The sequence below is a fragment of the Lepisosteus platostomus genome, chromosome 4 (genome assembly GCF_059453375.1).
Source record: "Lepisosteus platostomus isolate fLepPlt1 chromosome 4, fLepPlt1.hap1, whole genome shotgun sequence".
In the NCBI taxonomy this organism is placed as follows: domain Eukaryota; kingdom Metazoa; phylum Chordata; class Actinopteri; order Semionotiformes; family Lepisosteidae; genus Lepisosteus; species Lepisosteus platostomus.
Window position 1 is genome coordinate 62,826,678 of NC_142614.1, and position 21,555 is coordinate 62,848,232.

General features: G+C 38.3%; 2 protein-coding genes across 3 annotated transcripts; one reads left to right on the forward strand and one right to left on the reverse strand.

The window, feature by feature from the left end:
- Nucleotides 1–478: 478 nt before the first annotated feature.
- hnrnpk (heterogeneous nuclear ribonucleoprotein K) lies at nt 479–14,553 on the reverse strand. 2 transcript variants are annotated; one of them, XM_088630192.1, is made up of 17 exons: nt 14,429–14,553; nt 13,035–13,105; nt 12,828–12,939; nt 11,442–11,539; nt 11,283–11,339; nt 10,120–10,163; nt 9,026–9,098; nt 8,573–8,686; nt 7,589–7,717; nt 7,058–7,365; nt 6,511–6,564; nt 5,319–5,361; nt 3,550–3,565; nt 3,231–3,263; nt 2,853–2,920; nt 2,586–2,755; nt 479–2,026 (listed from the first exon to the last, which is right to left on the reverse strand). In XM_088630192.1, the coding sequence occupies exons 3-17, from the start codon at nt 12,886–12,888 to the stop codon at nt 1,996–1,998; spliced, it is 1,299 nt and encodes a 432-aa protein (XP_088486318.1). In that variant the 5' UTR covers nt 12,889–12,939; nt 13,035–13,105; nt 14,429–14,553; the 3' UTR covers nt 479–1,995. The 2 variants fall into 2 exon arrangements, with proteins under 2 accessions (XP_088486318.1, XP_088486319.1); XM_088630193.1 differs by lacking the exon at nt 6,511–6,564.
- Nucleotides 14,554–14,655: 102 nt separating this feature from the next.
- Nucleotides 14,656–19,468, forward strand: rmi1 (RMI1, RecQ mediated genome instability 1, homolog (S. cerevisiae)). The gene is made up of 3 exons (XM_088630191.1): nt 14,656–14,892; nt 15,574–15,660; nt 17,175–19,468. The coding sequence occupies exon 3, from the start codon at nt 17,232–17,234 to the stop codon at nt 19,119–19,121; it is 1,890 nt and encodes a 629-aa protein (XP_088486317.1). The 5' UTR covers nt 14,656–14,892; nt 15,574–15,660; nt 17,175–17,231; the 3' UTR covers nt 19,122–19,468.
- The last annotated feature ends 2,087 nt before the right edge of the window (nt 19,469–21,555 follow it).

The window sequence follows — 21,555 nt, forward strand, 5'->3', positions numbered from 1 at the left end:
CTCAGAGCAGATGGGTAGTATTTTATTTTCTTGATTCAATATAAGATTGAGGATCAGGACTAATAGAACCTGCGTTTTTTTTCCAAAATTGCCTGAAACAATTAGACAATCTGGTATTCTCAAATCTTCAATTGATTGCTATGCGTTCATAATTACTATGCATTTTGAATCTTTAGCCCGTTTTCCTTCATGGATACTTGATACCGATTTCAATCCAACCTAACAGTTGTCAAATATTACTTGGAATGATTCAGATTTGCATTAAGGTGGTGCTAGACATGACACTAAAATGCAATACAAAATCCCACGAGTAACCAGAGAATACTCTGCACACCTCAAGAGAAGGCATTACTTAAGTGAAAGATATAAAACACCTCATGACTTAAAACAAACGTTTTAGAGTGCACCAAAGACAAACTACTTTTGAAAGAATACATGTATTTTCCATATGCAGCCCTTGAAATTCACAGAACATGGATTTGTTGCATTTCAACCTTTATTAAATAGATTGAACACCTGCAATGGAAAAGAAGGGTCACATACTTCGTATCTCAGCAAAATTTTCCATAAAATACAAGATTACAAAAAACCTACTAAAGTTGCACACTGTAACAGTACAGTTCATAGGGACAGGTGGTCTTCAGGTCACTTGCTTGACTTGCCCATCTAAGAATGGGAAATGGCAAGGAAATCAATGTTTTTCCACCCAGAAAGGGAAAATATCCTGTTTAATTCAGCTCACTGTAACAGCAACACTACTTGTACCTGATAAGGTCTGAAAGGCCAGGCAATACCATCCTCCTTGTGTTCACAGCATTTTTCAGAAAACCTTGTCAAGATATTTTAAAAAGAGACTGAGATACGTGCATGTTCGATTAAGTCTCCTCGCTAATTTATGGATCCAAGCAGAAAAGGGTGAATGTAAAATACTGAGGCAAATCAAATGGAAGCTAAACAAAAACCAATCCACTCACCAGCTAGGTCACAGTTGCCCTGAAAATTGTGTTTTTTCCCCAAACTTTGAAAGAATATAGTGTTAACAACACTCTCGAAAAAAGCGCATCTATTAAAAGGGTGGCATTTTCTTTATTACTCAGACTTGCAGCATATTCTACAGCAGGACTTCAGAAGTATGATGAAATGACAATCACCTTAACTTCTGACAGAAAAGGCCTGCGCATTGGTTAGCAATACTGCATATACTCCCTGAATGGTTAAGTGTAAAGATTACTTTTAACGTTAAAAATGCTTAGAGACAAGTAGAAAACAGGCTTTAGCAAGACCAATGAACTTTATCTAAGTCTACATTTGAGGGAAAAAAATGTGCACTACTTGATTGATTGATCAATCCTATTTATACAAGACATGAGCTCAATACACTGTTGAATTCTGATTACACATCTAACATGACTGGCAGGCTCTGAAGACACCCACCTCACCCCTGTTTTTGGTCCAATCAGTACATTAGAATATAACCCACAGAGAAAAAAAATCCTTTATGGAAATTCAATCTATAAAAGTATATTTACATTTCTTTATACAGCCCCTAGCCTTTTGTTAACTGAAAATAGCAAGGAAGAACAATTTACTAAATTTATTTTAAAAATCATAAAATGTTCCTTACAAAACGATTACATTCCGCACATTGTACTGAATGGATGCCTGGCACGTTTGAGCTACCAGTACTTTTGCCCATACAAACAGTGTACATACAGATGAGCTTACTCTAAATTACAGAAAACACATTACAATAATTCATCAAAACAAGTTTAACAAAAATAAAAAAAAATTAAAAGAATCCACTCATTCTGCTGCTGTTTTGAAACTCCATACATTTAAAGTTCTAAGAATCTGGTTACATCAGATGGAAAAGAAGCAGAATTGGAAACTACACCCCAAATGCAGAACATCTACCTAAGCAGAGGAATGTTGGCTCTTAACAGAAGCAGGGACAAAACAAGCAGCGCGGTATTCCTTCAATCTTAATCTCCTCCTTTAGAAGAATCGACCAGAGTACTGCTTCACACTGAAATATAAAATAAACAAAACTGGATATACAAGAATTTCTTCTGAACATCAGACAAGTAGAAGGCATCCATCACAGCAGTTAGTCCTGCCCCTTTAGAAGCAAGCTTGAAGAAGACTGTTAGAAAGGCATTCACGTTAGTAAGTAATGCGTGTGAAATGCTGCTTTCACCGAAAAAACGGTCACATTCTCTATTCATCCAGATGAGGCTAAGCCTGTGCCGTATGGTAGACTGTGATTTGTTGTCAATTCATCTAACTAAAAACAACAAAATCACTAGTCTTCCACACAGAACTAGGCCAACTTTCACCAGACCCTGTTCATTAGAAGTTGACTTTGCATGTGATCTTTTAGCTCATTTCTGAATTTTGTTTTAACCTACAGCAGTTTCACAAAAAGGAGAAAGCTTTGTCAAGTTTTCCCCCACTGTTAGTAGAAGTTAGTATATATTAGCAAAGAGGTAAGGAAACATTAATGGCAGACCAGAGTAAATAAGTACAAGAGCAGAAGACAACAGAACTCGCACAAGAAGACTTCAAAGATTACGTTGAGCACTTACCTGTTCTGCAATAGGTACTGTGCATTTTGGATCTGGTCCTGCGTGCCAGTGATCGTGATTATGCGATCTTCAGATCCTTCCAGGGGCTCATCTATTTTAATGGATGCTCCAGACTCATGTCGGATTTGCTTGATTCTTTGCCCCCCTTTCCCGATTATTGATCCCGCCAACTGAAATAAACAATGGCACATCACAAACAAGGAAGATAGCAGACAGGTTGACTGAATTACATCATCAACTTTTATAGAATTCAGTTATTAGACTCACATCTTTTGGGATGGTAACTTGTGTCGTGATAACAGGCCCCCCTATGTCACCATAGGACCCACGACCACCTGCAAAAAACAAAAAGGAATGAACATTTTAATCCTATGTGTCATTCCATCACCTCTAAATGTTTTACAAAGATATTTATGACTCCATGACCTTGATCACATTGTACAGCAAGACATTATCCCTTACAAGATCTGGACACTTCTCTATCAATATGAATAACTTGCAGAAAGAAAAAATGATTTTTCTAAAGTTGCAGCATTTCACATAGGTTACTACATGGAGAAAAATCTTAAATGTATACATTAAAAAAGGCATTTTATCAAAGTATTAAATATGATGCACATAAAAATAATAAGCATTAATACTCACCAGACTGGAAGGGTTCCCAGGATGAATTGTTATCTATAAAGCATACCACAATTAGATTAGTAATTAGCTACAAAAGCAGTAAAATAAACACTTGCTCTACTATCTAGACCTTCATACTGCACGTATTTTAAAACTTTTCTTTTTGTCCGTTTTATTTGGCAATTCAACGTCTGTGTAGTGTTAAAATTAGAACCCATGTCAAAATATCAAAACTAAAAACCCTGGTTTGCCAGCATTGGAACCAATTTGTTCTTTTAGTCTAATAATTAAATTGTCAGTGTGTATAAATGTACATGAAAAGCAGTTAAAGGGCACTCACCGTATCCACCCCCACTCTGTTGCATTTATGACATGAAAAGAAGGAAAAAAATGTAAGTCTCATGACAATTTCAACAATATTTGATTGTGTGGTTGCCTCATCATATATTTAACATTATAATGTAACACACTTTAACACAAGACAAGAAACAACTGGTAAATACGAAATACCCCCCCCCAAAAAAAATCCAGAATCAGCCTCTATTTTTAACAGAAGAGAAAAAAAAAATCAACTTGACATTCACTTTACAATGAAAGCCTGACTACCGAAGCTGCAGTACAAATCTCTTTCAGGGCTTGTTTACAGTCGCATGCTTTTTTTGTATGTACTCAGCATTCATTGTGGGGTTTGATGGCTTTCACCGACGTATTCAGCTGCTCCTTGGTAGTCAAGGAAACAGGTAATTCAAAAATACGTTGCCTAGCAATGGAAAGCGGAGCCAGCCGGCTCCCTGCATGTTACAGATTGTGAAGTAAAGATCCGTCTGATGTCAGGAGCAATATTTAAATTTGACATCTTTTTTGCACTACACTGAATTAAACCGGTCTTGTCAAATCACAAACTGCACCCTCATTGTTTATTTGGGCATGGTCACTTGTAAAGAGATCACTGTGTTTCTGTAATTCTCAGCATGATACTGATGACATTGCTACCCTAAACAGGTTTTTAGTAAACAACTTTGCTTTTCTAAAACATAAATCCAGTTATTAACAGCATGTTACTAAACATATAGAGCTCCTACAATATATCTTCACTCATTTTAAAAGAAAGAAAAAGTTGAGAAGATGTTTATTATTCCACTGAAAATGACTTGAGCCTACTAGGGTTCTAACCAGCCATGACCATCAGCTATTAGAATCTAAATATTTTCCAAACCCTTCAGTGAAATATTTGTTTCTTATAGAAAGGTATGGATTTATTTGCTCAATATAGTAAAGATGACAAACTATCCAGTTTTACAATCACTGTTCTCTTGATCATCTCTTTTCCACAAAATGTAACTACTGACAGACCAGGTAAATTCCTAAATATCACTTAAAAGTTTTTTTAATAAACACTTACACTTACAAGAAAAGTACACACAAAACAAGGATACACTGGCTAGGCACCATACTCGAGTGACATTTATGTGGTTGGATACATCCAATTAAAAGCCCGTTTCCCTCAGTGTGCTTGGTGACCATTACAAATGTAATGACAGCACGTAACGGATACATCATATTACTCAGTTGTGTGCAATGCTTACAGTTAAAATTAAACTGTAAAATGCAAGGGGTCTTAAAACTAGAACTATATGATAAAGCCGTACTTGTTACTTTCAAGACATTCTTAGACTTAGCTTTTTGAAACTACAAGGGAAATTACAGCATGTTCAAAAGCATTGTTAAAATAATTTGAAAATAAAATAAAGACTTCTACAGTGGTATAGAGCTGCAGTTGTTGGCTAACTTCAACATTAAGCAGCAACAGATCAACTTCTTTGGTGCCAATCTTTGTCCAAAATAATGACTATAAAAACAAGTTGACAATTTTTTAAAATGTATTTGGCAACACAAAAGGCAAAACTGGCAGTGTGTGTGAGCCAAGCTCGATATGAACCTAAGGGCTTTGTGGGAGATCAAAAATGCATAACAAACACACCCTTTGAATACCACCTTTTATATTTACCCTCAATAACTGGTTTCATAATTAAGTGCAGATTTTAATAAACCACGGTACAAAACTCAGGCTTAATACCTGAATTCAATAACGAAAAGCGATCACCTTACCATTCCATCATACCGATCGCCAGGCCTCCCTCTTCTGTCATTACTTAAAGAAAAAAACATTTGAAAATTTAAGAAAACCTTCAATTCATTCTCACTGCAAAAAAATCATGAAATGTAATGAAAATAGTTTTTCATATTTCATAAGAGCCTTTTTCACCTCAACCTTGTTCCTTAGATGTAATCCATAAAAATATTTTTGTAAGTAGTTTTTACCATGTCCTAAAATTATTAGGTTATTTGCAGCTTACATACAGCTTCTAATCAAGATATCATCCTTGGAGCATTAAAGTGATTTACTGAGCGGTACTAAGTCATAAACCTAGTACAGGAAAAAAATTGTTTTATTCAAACTGTTATGTCCAGTATACGTGTCCCAAGCAATAAATGTTTTTTATTTTTATTTATTAATTCCAATGGGAAAGTAAGCAGTTACTGCAGTAAAATATATTCTTCAAATACTTAAATATAAATTCTGTGCAATAGCAATAGTGAAATTCAATTTACAAGGAAAAATATTAAACCTGAATTTTAATGCGATTTTGCATTATGCACAAATTTTGTTGTAAAATAAACAGGACAAAGATAAAAAGGTAGTAGTAAATACCAACCTTTTAGGTGAAAGGTTAAGGTGAAACCATACACATTTCAACGCTGCATAACTGAAAAACCTTTTTTTACCGTAAAAGGCGTAAGACGTGCACCAAACCTGCATCAGGAGTTTTAAAATATACTTGGATGACAACACAATGGAGCCGAAGAGATCAAAGGCAGTACAGGGGTGAAAAGATCAGTACCGTGAACCCATGGTGAAGACTAGATGAACACTTCAGTAAAATAATCAGGTTATCAGAGGTGGGTTTTACCACCTCTGATCAGTATTGTCTCTGGAGCTCCTTTATACGATCATTTATCCACCAGGGAGCATTTTGTAGTAGGACATAAGAAGCAAGATTAAATTCTTCATGACCTTGTAAGCACTGGACTTTTTGTATATCCATCATAATGAAAGGGGGAATGCTTAACCCCACATGCCTCCAACATGGAAAGCATTGTGAAAACAGACATGACCACAAACCCTTCCAAGAATGCATTTAAACACATTGTAATTTTCTGAAAAATACACCTGAATAAAGACAGCACCTTTGTCCCATTACCCTGCAATATGGACACAGCCGTGGGGAAAACAACTTACTTTCGTCCGTCGTCTGCATGGGCATGATAGGTCTCGTAGGAAAACTGCTCATCTCTGCAAACAATTTGAGAATGGGGTACATACAACCTTGTGACTTTATAGTTTGTGAAGACTTTGGCTTTACCGTTTGTGTACTTAAACAAGAGTACAGCTAGCTGGAGTACTTTGATAGTCCTGCAAACCTATTTTGGCAGAAGCTGGAGGGAAAGAAAAATCCCACACAGATTTACGAATTATGTGCCAACATTTGTGTGGGATGAGAATTTGACAGATATGCATTGTATACGATAAAGGCAGACCTTTTACACACAAAGACAAAATGTTAAATCTATGAACAAGCAATCATCCAATTAAATAAATGCAAACAGTATATTTTAAAACTCCACTTTGGCCTTATATCTTCTTTTGAAGCTATATTCTCAAGACATTAGCTGGACCACAAAAAATAAACACTGCAGGTGAACGAACAGCAAAACTGTAAATTTACAGTGACAGTTGTTAACCTCCCCATGATGCTATGAGCTTCCTTATTAGGTAGTCATCTTACCCTCCTCTGGGCGGTGGTGGGGGAGGCAGGGGCAGGTTACGAGCTCTGCTGCCTCCTCGGCCTCCTCTTCCTGGGGGAGGCGGCGGAGGTCCTCTACGGGGGCTCATATCATCATAATCCCTTCTCGACGGAGGCATGGGTCGACCACCTCGGCCAGGGGGCATGCGGTCAAACCCTCCTCGACCTCGCATGGGAAAACCCATTGGACGCCTTCCACGGTCGTCATACATCATGGTGAAGCCGCCATAGTCATAGGTTTCATCGTAGAAGTTTGGGTCATAAGGCTGGGCACGTCCTTTAATTGGGGCCTAAAAAGATAATTAATTGCAGGCTAGGAAAAAACAGAAGGGTGCTCAAGTCCATCTAAGGTACCTACTGAATTAAGGGCACCATTTAAATTTAAAATATAATGGCTGTAATGAGTTTTCATAATTGCACCACAAAGAACCCTATTTTATTCAGAAAATCATTCTCATCTCTCAAAATCTACAAGATACTGATATCTGAAAACAGAAAGCTTCCTCAACCTACCTCAGATATTAATTCCAGGATGATTTTGATGCACTCCACCACACGGTCAGGTTTTCCCCCAACAAGCACTACTCTGTCAGTGGAATGAGGACAACACTCCTGAAAGAGCTTGATGGTTGTTTGCGTATTCTGAAATTAGAAAATTAAGATACAATTTAAGACCAAAGAAACCCCCAAAATATTTATCTTATACCAAACGCTTAAAATCTTTCTTCTCCTCTGAAGGAACAAAACCCCCCAAATTCAGTAAAGCTTTTATTCACAATATAAATTAATATAGCTTGGTCATATAGCTCACCACTTTATTAACGTAGGTCATGAATTTTATTCTACTCATGGGGTCTAGAAATTCATCATAAAATGTATAAATTAATGGGCAGCTCTTGATGCATTGCCTGTGCCAGATTCCACGTAGCCCAACCGCAGTGCAACATGTACCACAGCAAGCTTATTATCTCTAATTACCAAATATCACAAACGACAGGTGCTGCATAAATATTCAGTGTCAATATCCCCCAAGGCATCTGGGTCATTGGCATTTATATAAACTGAGGAGCTGATGAATTCAGCTTGGATCAGTAGAAATTCAATGTCAGAATACCATTTCAACACATGAACAGAACAGTGCTTAATAGATAAGTATATTGCTAAATACATTTCAAGTAAAAAAATGTCAGACAGCCTTTTCACAAATTACCAACAACGAATGGCTTTAATAGATGGCTATACTGCTGATGACAGAATTACAAATTATTCTCTTAATCTAAAAAGTCAAATATAATCAAGATTGAATTTCAACAATTGAGGTACTTAGCAGATTCAATAAATGGGAACTTCATAAAAATTAAACAATTCTCACAGCTTATATTAATTCACAAAAAAAAAACAAAATCCTTCAATTGTTTAAGTGCCATTACTTTTACAGTAATGATTCAAAACAAAAACTTACAAGTTAAAATATCAAAGCGCTAGACAAATACTTACCTCTCTCAGCTCTTTAATCTTGGCTCCTTTGACTCCAATGATGCCCCCTGCTAGACTCTGATGAATGAGAAGTCTCAGCTCACAATCGAAATCAATTCCTTTGTAATGCTGGTACTACACAAATACAAAAACAAACATTAGCATACAAAAAACAGAGAGAGATGAGAATCTACAGATAGTATCCATCACTAAAATAAAAACTGAAGCATTTTTTAGAACCTTTTAGCAATTAAATGGAAGCACTTATAATTAACAACAATACAAATGAATCACAAATAAACTACTGCATAAAATGGAAACAGACAAGAAAAAAATGACTCATAAAACCTTTCACGACCTTGAAAGAAAAATGCATTTCAACAATCTTCATCCACATTTATTATCAAATGAAGTCCCACCCCTTACTGCCCATTGGAGACAAACTATCGTCCTTTAGGGAATAAAAGCAATCACCTCTTCCAAAGTAGGAATGATCTTCAGCAGAATCTCTCCAATGGTCTCAATGTCCGCACTGATGCTCAGAATACTTTTTAAAACAATTTACGTCACAAGAAATGGGAAAAAAAAAGACAAAAATAAAAGGGGGGAAAGAAAAGAGAAAAAAAGTTTTTAGATAAAGTGCTATGAAATTCTAATATCAAAGAGCACAAATGTATGCAGCTCATACTTTAATTTTAGGAATGTAGAACATATTTTAACGGTTCCCCCCAATCACTAATACAGGACTCCAATACAAGTTAAGAACATGCATTTGTATCCTCACATTTAATAAATAAAACAATGGCAGGTCTTGCAGAATGGGAAAGTGGAAGGGCTCAGATTAAGTGGGCAAGAACATAGCGGAGAGGAGACTCTGGAAATTCTTTTACAACCCCCACCACCAGGAATTTTGGAAAGTCTCGCCATCACATTTGTAACACTGGCACACCTTCTCATAAGGGGAGGGGGGGAATAAAAAAGCAGGAAAGTATGCAAAGTGGTGAACACTGTAGCCGGACAGAAAACTGGAGCAAGGTTATGAGAAGTTGGAAGATAACAGTATTACTGATGGGCCCTGTGAGAACCAAACAAGAATGCAGGACAAAAAAAAACAAAACAGACAGTAATGAGTAGTGAAAGAGTGGGCAGAGCGCTAGCATATTTTCTTCAAGATTATGGAGAGGTGATGTTGGGGGGGGGTGGGGTGGGGGGGAAGGGGCACAGGAAGGGGGGAGCAAGGTGGGCCACAAGGACAGAGCGAGAAAGACTGCTTTCAACAATTCATGATTAATAACGCAGCAAAAATATGCAACACTTCAAGCTGTGCTCCTTCCATTCAAATGAAGTAGTGGATTTCTCCGAGTGGGCAACTCACGTGAAACTCCAGTGACAAAAAAAAACAAACTAAAAAAAGACTTCATGGGGAAAATAAGACAGAAAAACTAAAAACAGTACACCGTTTTGAAAAGGGGATTACTATTCCAAAAACAAAAAAAAACAAAGGCAGGTTATAAAATACATTTTTCTCTTTCTAATCAGGCAGTGAGGCATAAACTGTTGGGACATACCGCTCGGGGCCACTGCTGTCTGGGACTGATACACTGGCATTGTACTGCATTGGTCATTGGCGTTCGTGGATGTTGGCATTGGGCAAGGGCATTCAATCAGAAGTTGTCAAGTAAGGTGCCCGTTTGGGAATGAGCACATTTATGGGCATGGCCAACCGGGGAGTCACATGGGCGTTCAGGGGCGGATGGGCCAACATCATGATGGGCAACGCAGGGGCATGTCGATCCAGTACATGGGCAACGGAGATAGGTGGCCAAAAATAAAAAAAAATAAAAAAGGAGAGGGAAGAGGGGGAAAAGGAATAAATTTTAATTGAATACAAACTATACTCATCACTATGATATTCTCTACAAGAGGCTGTGAAGAATGAACAAGTACACTTGACTGCATTGCCGCTATACACTGAACAAGTTAATAGAATGGACCATCGGACTGTCGTTTAGAACTAGAATTAAAATAAGTCATCTTAAAAACAACCTATAGGTCTGCTCAAGAGTTCAGGCAATTGCTTGGGGGGTGGGGGGTTATGGCATTAGATGTGTAGACTAAAACTCCTATGAACTTTATTCCAGGTAAAAAGGAGTTTGTACAGTCCTCCAACTAATCATTTTGTGAACAATACTGCTCATAATGATGTATTTTCACATCAGCCAACCTATATAAATTCACTTGGACAGCTGCTAAAATGCTTTCCAAATGAAATTGCTCTCTTAAAACCAGTTTTGTACACAGAGCTAAAATGCATTAATGACCCGCTGTATTCTGCATGCATGTTAATGTACACTCTTGACGACAATGTCACAAAGGAAGAATGAAACGGCTAGATTTTAGCCAAGATCAGGTTTGCCTAATTAGAAAGAAATGTACATTAAACGGGCGTTTCTGTATTTTGTGTTGCTCATTAAGATTAATTAATTTAGCGAAAAATTATGGAATTATGTTAGTACTTGGAATTACTGAACAAAAAAGCCATTTGGAAGGATCAGTAAAAGCCTCTAATTAGGTCTGATCCCAAATCAAAACAGACGGCTGGCTAACGTACTCCGCCTGCCCCCTCCCTTATTTTCCCTTTATTCATAAGCAAATATTACCAAAGGGTCTTTACATCCAAAGAACACATCAGAAAAATTCAAACGATCCTTTATTCTTAAGAAATACTCACGTCCGTACGGAGGGCTTTAATGTTTTTTCCACCCTTTCCAATCACAGCACCTGCATTCTTTGATAAAACAAAGTGAAGTTACAACAATATTTCAGAATAATCACATAATTCTAGCATAATGCTGACCAATTTTTTTTTTAAATCAGTTCTAAAACTTACTTTGCTTTGAAGCAGGACTCGCAATTCTACCATTTCATCGGTGTTACGAGACCTCTTAAAGACTTGCTCTTCCTCCATGTCTTCTGCCGGGCGTTTTCCTAAGAAAAATTGACATCTATTGCTGACAGAGTGGTGGCTATTTCTTCAAGCCTGATTTAGCTAAATTCGGTTAATCAGCAGCGGAAAAAAAAAATAAGACCAAAGGCCATCACTAACTTTGAAACGAACATTGTGAGAAAATGGACATATTTGCTCTATAAGTAATCACCACCGCTATAAATTTATGCAATGGCCAGAACAAAAGCAATGCCTTTCATTTTATTGTGCATCAAACAAAACAAGAGGCTTTACTTTTGTAGCAACCCACATTAAACAAAAACTGCACCCTGAATTTTTTTTTATCTAATGATGACTACTTTTCACAATTATATGCAAAATATTTGACTTCCATATTTTAATTATATGGCTGTCACGCTATCAGCTGTTGTAACACCTCAAACATCAAATAAGCGTGTGGCATTTACATCAGAAAAGATGAAAAGGGGGTTATTGAAGCGTAGTAAAAATTTAATTGCTCAACCATTGTACGTCAAATAACTGATCCTTCGTATAATGTATTCTAGATTACAATGTCTCTTTTGAAAAGCTCATCTGCAAACTGGAAGGACTGGAAATGCTTGAAATTATCCAGTTAGTTCAATAACCATTACAGCCAACATAAATTGAAAACACTGAAAACTAAAGGGCTGAATTTAATTAGCAAGCTTTATCTCTGGAAGCACAGTGAACCTTTGCTTGTGATATTGCCATGGTAACCAAAGACCCTCATTCTGTGCGACCATTTTCATGAACCATCCTTCTTTTCAGACACAGGACAAAAGCTGATGATTGTCTATTTACAGAACATTAGTGAAAGTCCATTTAATCTTTTTTTTCATACAGTGATAAGGGGGTTATTTTTTCCTGAGCTTTTAAATAAAAAAACGAGAAACATCCATCCGATGTACCGTTATGGATATAATTTCTGAATCTTTCTGAATGTGTTTTAGCTCTGCATTTATTTGGATGGTGCATTTCTTAGTAGAAAATTCTCTCTCGATTATGGGATTCAGATTAATCTACAGTTTTGTTTTACTTTTACACAGAGTAAAACGTGACTTGTAGAAAATCAATACAAGCAAATCTCATGATTTACCGGTAGGAAAATTGTTTAAAAAAATAAACTGCAAACAAATCATAGCAACCATCCCTTGTTGAAAACCAGGGAACAAAACCCTTCTCTGAAAAAAGCACCAACCTGGAAAAGAACATTTCATTGCCGAACAAGAATTCGTACTCGGGGACGAGCACCGAAGACGCTGGCAATGTCACGTCAATCTGCCTTACCGTTTGTCTCTGTGTTGCTGAATGTAGTCTCTTCTTCCTGCTGTTCAATTTCAGTCTCCATTGTCTTTTAACGAAGATGAAATGAAAGTGGGCTCTTCTCTCGGCGAAAGTGCTGAAAGCGACCATGGTAAATTTTAGCTTTACATACAGGAAAAACACCCGAAATTACCAATGTTGGAAGCGATTGATTTCGCCTCAAGCACTTACCACTATTTATTCTGGTTTAATGGGCGTGTTGTGGGCGGGAACTACTGAGGTCTCCAAGAACTGCTTAAAACCTATCACGAATAAAAAAAAAACATTGAATCACTGTCTTTCCGTTTACTTGATCATTTCCATTTACCTGTTGCAGCGTTTTGATGCAACACACACATCTCGTTTAATAAGCAGGCACTGAGCAGGAGTAAAACTACTAAAATTCTATATATATATTAAATCAGACTAGAGGCAGGAGGACTGAAGGGCCATGTTACATTTTAATGCTACACGATAACCTGGGTGTGCAAAAAAATATTTGCTGCTAGGGTAAAAGAGTTTCCGCCAACCTAATGCCCGAGATACAGTTTGTAACTAAGCGAACAAGGCAAAAAATAATACCAAAAAGGACGGAATTTAGAAGAGTAATCGCCATATCTTACACAGGAAATTTCTAGAATTTAAAAGCAATGCTAAAATAAAAAATACTGTAACCTCTGAGAATGATCACTGTAGCCTAACGCAGAGCCCGCAGCAGCGAGCTCCGCACAGCAAAAATAAAAGCTGCACCGCTGGAAACGAAATGGCTGCTGCATCTAGCAGAAACGTAGCTGCCACAGATAGACCAACCAATGCAAATCGCCAGGAGAACGCAGGGAAACGACAGTGGAATCATTTTTAATCATGAACATCGTTATTCTCTGTATTTATATTAACTGCATACGTGCGAGCTGTAACAATCTCGCTCACTCGTAAGCCCCTCCGGTTTCGGACAAAGACCTCGCTCGCCTGCCTGCCTTACCATGACTGCACACGTACAGCAGGCCCCATATTCTCAGACCACAGGCGAAAGACAAATGATGTGCCCGATAATTTTCACTCCGATGTCGGAATAGTCATATTTATCGATGATCACATTTATCTGCCGCCCACCCCTGGAAAAGGCCAAACCCAGGAGAATCCCACTCCCGTTCACATTCCCACCGGCAACCCGATTCCTCCAAGCAGGAAGGCCTGTAACATCTCATGCGCAGCTGCCTCTCGGAAGGGTTTGATTAGCAAAAGAAAAACGCTTCTGTCGCCCAGAGCTCATTTCTCCCGGGAAACAGCCCCTTGCAAATCGCATCAACCTACTCAAAAGTTCTTGGTTGAAATAATTAATATAAACCTCGACTGCGATTACGAATAGATACACAAACTTCTCGTTTCATCATACTGCTAGCACGCCTGAGGCTGAGTCAACGGCCTTAAAAGGATCTTATTCTGTGGAGGATTTGCGATTGAATTTCTGAGTGTTCAATGTCATCCCTGCGATATTTTCCCCATATTATCGTGCTCTACTTTCTCCAGATTAAAGCAATCGTTGAAATCGACACATTAAATTTACCAAAACAAATATTACTAACCTGCTTGCAGACCCGTACTGCTTTCGAGTCCCTCCACCGACAGGCTTTACAACCAACCATGATACTATCCAAGTTTCGCCTCGACCGGCGATTCAGCCCTCTGATTGGTGGTTACTGGGGCTTTGGCGGAGGATCGCGGAACTCTATTGGACAGTAGGACTGTCGCACAGCAGGAAGAAGAATTTCGGGGTGTGGCTAACACTGAAATCTGGTAGTTTGGTTGTTCGTAAGAATTGTGTATTAATGCGGCTGTGCTTGTGTCTGTCCTCGTGGTGTCTGTGTATGAAACTTAATTTTATTTAGTGTAGGATGTTTTGCACTAGGTTTTAGTATTCCTGATGAAATATTACCAGAACTAAGCCGCCCTTTCCAAGTCGTCCGTCTCGCGTTGTTTTCTTTGGCTAGTTTGGCGCCTGAACTTCTTTTCGACTGTGGAGCAGCTGCAACGTCTGCAGATGGAAAGGGTAATCAAGATGGGTCTATTTAGTATGTAGTAAAAATAGTTTTTAGATGAAGAAGTTCTAATTATTACTGTTGCATTATAATACTGCTAAACAGTTGTAATTATTAAAATGTACTATTGCGGTTTAAACGGAGCTTGGTAAACCTTGAAATTTACACCGAAGACAGGTATATTTATGGAGTGAGAATCGAAATAAACTTTCATTACGTACAACTGAAACAAATTCACCAAGCTATAATCAAGAAAACGATAAGCCTCTTGTAGCAGGTTCACTGAGATTTTATTGAATACACATGACACCGGCAAATTTCTCTGGGCGAGATAGGGAGTTTACTGTACAAGTCACAGGTTAGTGCGATTGACTGGCACAGAAAGCAGTGCCAGGCAGCACTGGTGTACAGATGCTGGGTTGTGGCCTGTTCCTCCCATAGAAAGCTGTTGTTGCACAGTCGGTGTGAGAATGTTTATTGTCCTGGTGGAGTGCTGTCAGTGAGGTCCCCAGACTTGATCGGTGTAGCGCTGTGTAATCAACCCAGCACCAAGCACTACAAGTGGAGTTCTGTTGCGACTAGACACTCCTGGCCAGAACATTGCATACCCCTTGCTCAGGAATCTTAACTATTAGCCTTCCAGATTGTGTCCTGTCATTGACAAAGTATGTTTGGCTGTAATATTCTGCCAGGTTAGAAATTGCTGGCTGCCTCCGAAAACCGCAGATGGCGAGCAACATTACAGGATGGGTTACCAATAGCAGGAAAGCGTTCTATTGGTAAGCAAAGCATGTTAGTTCCTTTCTGTGTTCTTCTATATTTCTCCAGTCCGGACCCGTCAGCTCGAGGTAATCTAGTGCTTATGCAACAGTCTGTTGAGCGTATCATGGTCATGAATGATCAATACACTGAAGAAGATTAAATCAATAGTCAAAATTAATATAGTATAGCTGTTTTAAAACATGCATATGTAGTGATGCATGTTTTTTGATGCAGTTACAGTATATATTATTGTAGAAACAAGTGAAGGTTAATTTCAGACTGAAAACTACAAAGAAGAAACAAAACAATACGGCTTTTAAACCTTCTTCAGGATGATTTATCTGAATTATTATTATCTATTAATAATAACAATAACTTATTATTATTATTATTATTATTATTATTATCTGAATTATCCCAGTTGTAAAAACTTTACATGCTCCTTTGCGGCCAACATACACTCATGCACGGATATTTCGAGTTTCTCATTTTGAGGAGTCATTTTCTCCATGGAGTTGTTTAATGGCTTTCTGCATTGTCTAATGAAAAAGGCTGTCAATTGCTAGACCCAGTGTGACATCAGAAAGCAATACATGGATGTCTAGCATTATCTGATGTACCAGAGATTTAAAGTGATGAACAGGGACTTTTTCTTTATGTTTTTACAACTGGGATAATTCAGATAAGCACTCAAAATAGATTTTAGCAGTTAGAAATATAGTGCTTTGGAAAGAACATTGTATGCAGAAATTTTAGTTTTCTTAATGTTAGAGACTCTTTTAGACATCCTTCTAGAGTTAATTTTTAACCTCATCGGTTTTAGTTCCATAGTTTGCTATTATGTTATTGCCAAAGGCAACGTTTTTAAGTTTTCTTTTAAATGCACCTTTTAAGTCAGTGGTTCACAACCTTAGTCTCAGGGGATGTTCTGTTTTTGTGCCTCTGCCAAGTTCTTAACTGCAGTAATTTATTACAATTTTATGTTTTGAGCATGTTTTTAATTTTGCTTTTAGCTCTTAAGACGTTGACTTGGCTTTGTAGTTGATATCAACCCTATACTAATTTCTGAGTTTCAGCAATTTTTCTTGTGTTTTGCCTGCAGTGTAGCCAACTAGATTCATTCGTTGTCTTTATCATAGATACCTGTCTGTATCATAGATTGATCTTATAGTAATGCCCGTTTAGTCAGAATTAAGGGTAGTAAGTATACTTGAAGCAGATTGTTTTAGAAACATGGGGCTTAATGCAGAAACAAGCATTTAATTTAATCAGATCAGTTCAATGCACAAATCAGCGCTGGTGATTTAGAGCTCAGTTGGGCTGAAAATCAGTTAGTAGAAATAGGTACAATACATGTTTTTGTTGTCTCTAATCAGGGGGGAAAAGTGCGTCCCTATAGTTTTACTGGACAGTCTGTTAAATCTAGCTGTAAATATCCTGAGCGTGATTGTCTGCAGTATACTCATGTTAAAGCTCAGACTAATACTAAATGTAAAAAATAACTAATGTTACACACTTTGATTCCTTCCAGAATTTCTGTAGTTGTGAAGGAAAAGAATCTCCTTCTCCAGCTGAAGGAACTTTGAAGATGAATACACCTGGCTTTGTACACAGAGCGAAGGCTTGGCTGCAGTCAGCATGGCATATCCAAGTCCCTTTCCACTGGCTTGAAGCTTGTATAAATTGGATTCAACAGGACAATGCAGGCACAGTCCTGACACAAGCTGAAATCAACAAACAGGTCTTGGAGCAGTGGCTTCTTACTGATCTGAGAGACCTGGAACAACCCATTCTGCCCAGAGGTATCTCGGAGGCAGCCAAAGTGGAAATTAATGGGTTTTATTGTCTACAAATAGACTCGCTTTTAGATGTGAGCCAGCCTGCATACAGCCAAATCCAGAAGCTGAAAGGCAAAGACTTCACAAATGAAAATGTAACAGCAGTCACACAAGTGTCTCAGAAGCCCTGGGAAGCAAAACCTTTGCGAATGCTGATGCTACAGCTGACTGACGGAGTGCAGCAGCTCCAGGGAATGGAATACCAACCTATCCCTGATCTTCATGCCAATCTAAGTCCAGGTTCAAAAATTCTGCTGCAAGGGAAAATTGTTTGCCGCCTAGGAGTTCTCTTGCTCACACCTGTGAATGTCAAAGTTATTGGAGGAGAAGTAGAGGGTCTTGTTGAAGAATTTTCTCAAGAAAGAGTGCTCAGCAGGGTACTTGGTGAGACAGAAAATGCTGTGCAAAGACCCAGCAGTCAGGACAGAGAGATGCCAAATGCAGACGAAGGCTTTGAAAATCTTACAAGCCCTTCAAGTGAGGAGCTTCTTGCCAGTATTGAAACAGTTGATCAATTAGCAATGAGTAATGTTGTGGGTCATGACAGTGGATATGGTAGCAGGAGTGAAGTTTCAAGTGTCTTGACTCGAAACTCTACCTTGCAAAGCTACCACTCAGGTTTGAGTGTGCCAGAATCCCAGACACCACAAATGGTGTCAGAAAGGGCCAGCGAGGAAGTTCTAGAACTTGATGATGCTGACTTTGATGATATTCCAGTAGATGACTTGGATGATGTCATTTACTTGGAGGACTCACCACCTGAATTTGAGACTCCATCAAGGGAGCAGGGCTTTCAGTGCAATCAGATGACCATGAGCGGTAATTCTAATATAAACTCCAGAAATGTACCTTCAACACTTAACCTGACTAATAATATGGTAGAAGTGCCAGAAAACGTCTCCGGTGAAAGGAATGTTTCCATAAGACCCCAAATCAGAACTATGACCAATGATGGAAACAGTATAGAAGTCCCTGAATTATTAGAAGGTGCTCTAACTGTTCCTGTAGAAATGAGTAAGTTGCGCTCTGTGTGTGAAAGTTCTGCAATCCCTTCTCACAGTGCTTCAGGAGTAAACATAAAGCCCGTTGTAAAATGTCAGTCTTTTGAAAACTGGCAGTTGGGATCTGCAGTACATTATGAGTTATGTGAAGAAGAAGAATCTGTGCCTTTACAAACGGACGTTAACTTCCAACCCAAAATGAAGGTCGATCTAAACTCTTGTCCATTCTCTTATCTGTCAGTGCTACTAGGAGAAAAAACAGCCATAGTTAAGGTTGTGAAAGTGAAAGCATTCATAGTTACTCTTCTTGGAAGTCTTTCAAGCAGCTCTGGAAGCTGGCATATAAAAGTCAAAATTTCTGACGGAACTGATTATTTAGATGTGGATCTTTCTAATGAAGTTCTCGTGAGCCTGATTGGATTCACCGTAGAAGAAACAAAGAAGATGAAAAAAGACCCAGACCAACGTAAAAGGGTGACAGCAGGACTCCAGAAATGTCAGCAAGAACTTATAGATCTCTGCTGTATCATGACAATTGAATATGACCCGTGTAATTCTAAGGCAGTGTTGCTGGGTTTGCAAGATGTCACTTTGGAGGACTACAATAATCTGGAAAAGCGTCTGCAAAATAAAAGTTGATATTAAGTAATGTAGCTTTTTTTGCCTTGGTGGAAAGATCCATATACACTACAAGCACAAAATGTCTTGGTCTGCCAAAATTATTATTATAAATAAAATGCCTTTTCTGTTTTATGGTTTCTTTAAATGTTAGACAGCATATTTTGCATGTCAAAATCTACAGTTCTTTAAATCAAGATATTCTGAAATGCAGTGGCAACTTTACAGTTCAGAATTGTGAACGGTAATGTTTTTACATTGCAGCATTTGGAGACAACTATAATACTGGCAGTACAAAAACAACATGAAAAAGTAAAAATGTGAATGTCATGAAAATAACACTTGTCAATAAAAAGCACTTGAATATTTTGCATATTGTATCCTAGTTTAGTAGATGTAACTCATTAAAGCACACATTTCTGCAGAGCAAATAGTTATTATAGATAACTGGTGTGAGAGTTCTAACCATAAACTGATTAACTTGGTTTTATTTTGTCTTAAACTAAATAATGTTTAAGAAACAATTGAAGGGTGTAGATCCAGCTAGTGTAATGTAAAATTGTAAAATGAAAAATTAGTCTTATGTGCAATGAAATCCAGGTGAGCCACGAGATCTGTAAATATAGTGCTATGCAGTGGGAGTTAAGAATGTTAAAAATAAAACAAATTTTAAATATATGAATCAATAGTCCTTTCAGTAGTGACACAAGTAACACAAAAAATATAAAAGGAAAGTTTGCATCACTTCTTACCTTTAGTGTTGACATACAAATTGTAACGCATATGGCCGTCAGTGGTGTAAAAGAGCTGGCTTACCAGAGCGGTGACGTCACCGCCCTTCCCTGTGATAGCAGGACTACAGCCACTGGGCTGTAGAGAGATCTCTCTTTAGCTCAACAAGCTGGGTCCCTGTTGAGTGACGCCGGAGGCCTGGGTTCGAGTCCCCCACGGTGTGGGGCCGACCTGTGTAGGCAGAAGGCAAGGGCGCCCGCCGGAACCCCGAAGCGTTACAATATATAATTCAGGTGGGTAGCTGCGGCAACATGCGTAGTCTGCAAAGGAACAAGTAATAGGTTTATTCCATGCTGAAAAGAGAAGAAAAAACAACGTTTTGGCTGTGCAGCCTTCTTCGGGTGTGAGAAAGACAGGGCAGACAGCAAAGATTAAATAGCCTAGGACAGTGGTTCTCAAACGTTTTGGACCAAGTACCACCCCTAATCCAACCAAAGCATCCAAGTACCACCTACAAGTCATCTTCTCATAGGAACCCCAGAAATTCTCAATGACCAACATGAGCGTGCGTGCACACACTCACACATACATATAATAAATATTATAATAATAAACTTAATTTGATATAGCGCCTTTAAAGGTGGCTTCTCAAAGTGTTTTACAGAACAAAAAACATTAACAACAACTAATAAAAAAGCACCATTTCAGTGAGAGGGGTGAGCCTGTTTAGTTGAGCAAAGCAGATGTGAATTAATTTTCCGAGCCTTGATACAATTCACAACAGAGTCTAACAGATATTAAATCGTCAGGCATTTTCTTGACGGCAAAGGTCTCGCGGTGGATGTTGTAATGCGTACATTAATTTCTGGAGCAACCTCTCTAATTCGTGCAACTACACCGTTATGTCGGCTTGTCATGGCTCTAGCACCGTCTGTACAAACTCAGACGCATTTTATCCAGTCGAGGCCATTCTCTTCGATAAATTCATTCAGAAGCTGAAATATGTGCTCTCCTGTAGTTCCTGTTGGTAGCGGTTTACAGAACAGAAAGTCTTCATGGGACATGCCCTCAAACTCGTATCTAACGTAAACGAGCAAAGTGGCCAAATTGACTACAGACTCAGTGTACTTTTGATATAATCCTTCATTTCAATAATTCTATGAATGACTGTGTCTTTCAGGGGGAGGGGGGCAGCAGGTCGAGCTGTTTAGCAGCTTTTTCTCTACACATAATAAGTTTTGCCAACGGTAAATAAGGTTCTTCAGAAATAGTGTACTGTAGCTTACCTGCTTTAGCAATCCGCAAGCTTGCATTTTTCCGCGTTTCCGTTTTTATTTCCGTATTTATCTAAAGTTTTTATTTTATGCGCATGGGAGCGAAACACAGAGACGCTCGGTGTATTTTTCTCAAATTAACTTAGAACAGTTCTTAAATATTTTTCTGTTATCTATCACGCTTTCCTGTGCTCACAAGATTACCTGCATTCGTAGCACGTATTTCTATGCATTCCTGTGTTTACAACGTTGGCATTGTTCCAAAATCACGCACATCCTCCTTTCTCCCTATTTGCTGGAGATACAGTAGCTTTTTTTAAATACAATTGGTCATTTGAATCCATATCACGCACTCCTATAGAGTGGTATAAAATTACAAAGTATCTCTTGTGTCCACTGAAATATTAGCGTGCACTGTATCGTAGTATGTAGGCTGCGTATTCGACACG

Coding starts and splice junctions, on each gene's coding strand:
- rmi1 (XM_088630191.1), top strand. CDS start 17,232: ATGAATACACCTGGCTTTGTACACAGAGCGAAGGCTTGGCTGCAGTCA.
- hnrnpk (XM_088630192.1), bottom strand. CDS start 12,888: ATGGAGACTGAAATTGAACAGCAGGAAGAAGAGACTACATTCAGCAAC. Junction 10,164..11,282: donor TTAAAGCCCTCCGTACGGAC/GTGAGTATTTCT, acceptor TGACCAATGCAG/TACAATGCCAGTGTATCAGT. Junction 2,921..3,230: donor CTGGGAACCCTTCCAGTCTG/GTGAGTATTAAT, acceptor TGTTTTTTGCAG/GTGGTCGTGGGTCCTATGGT.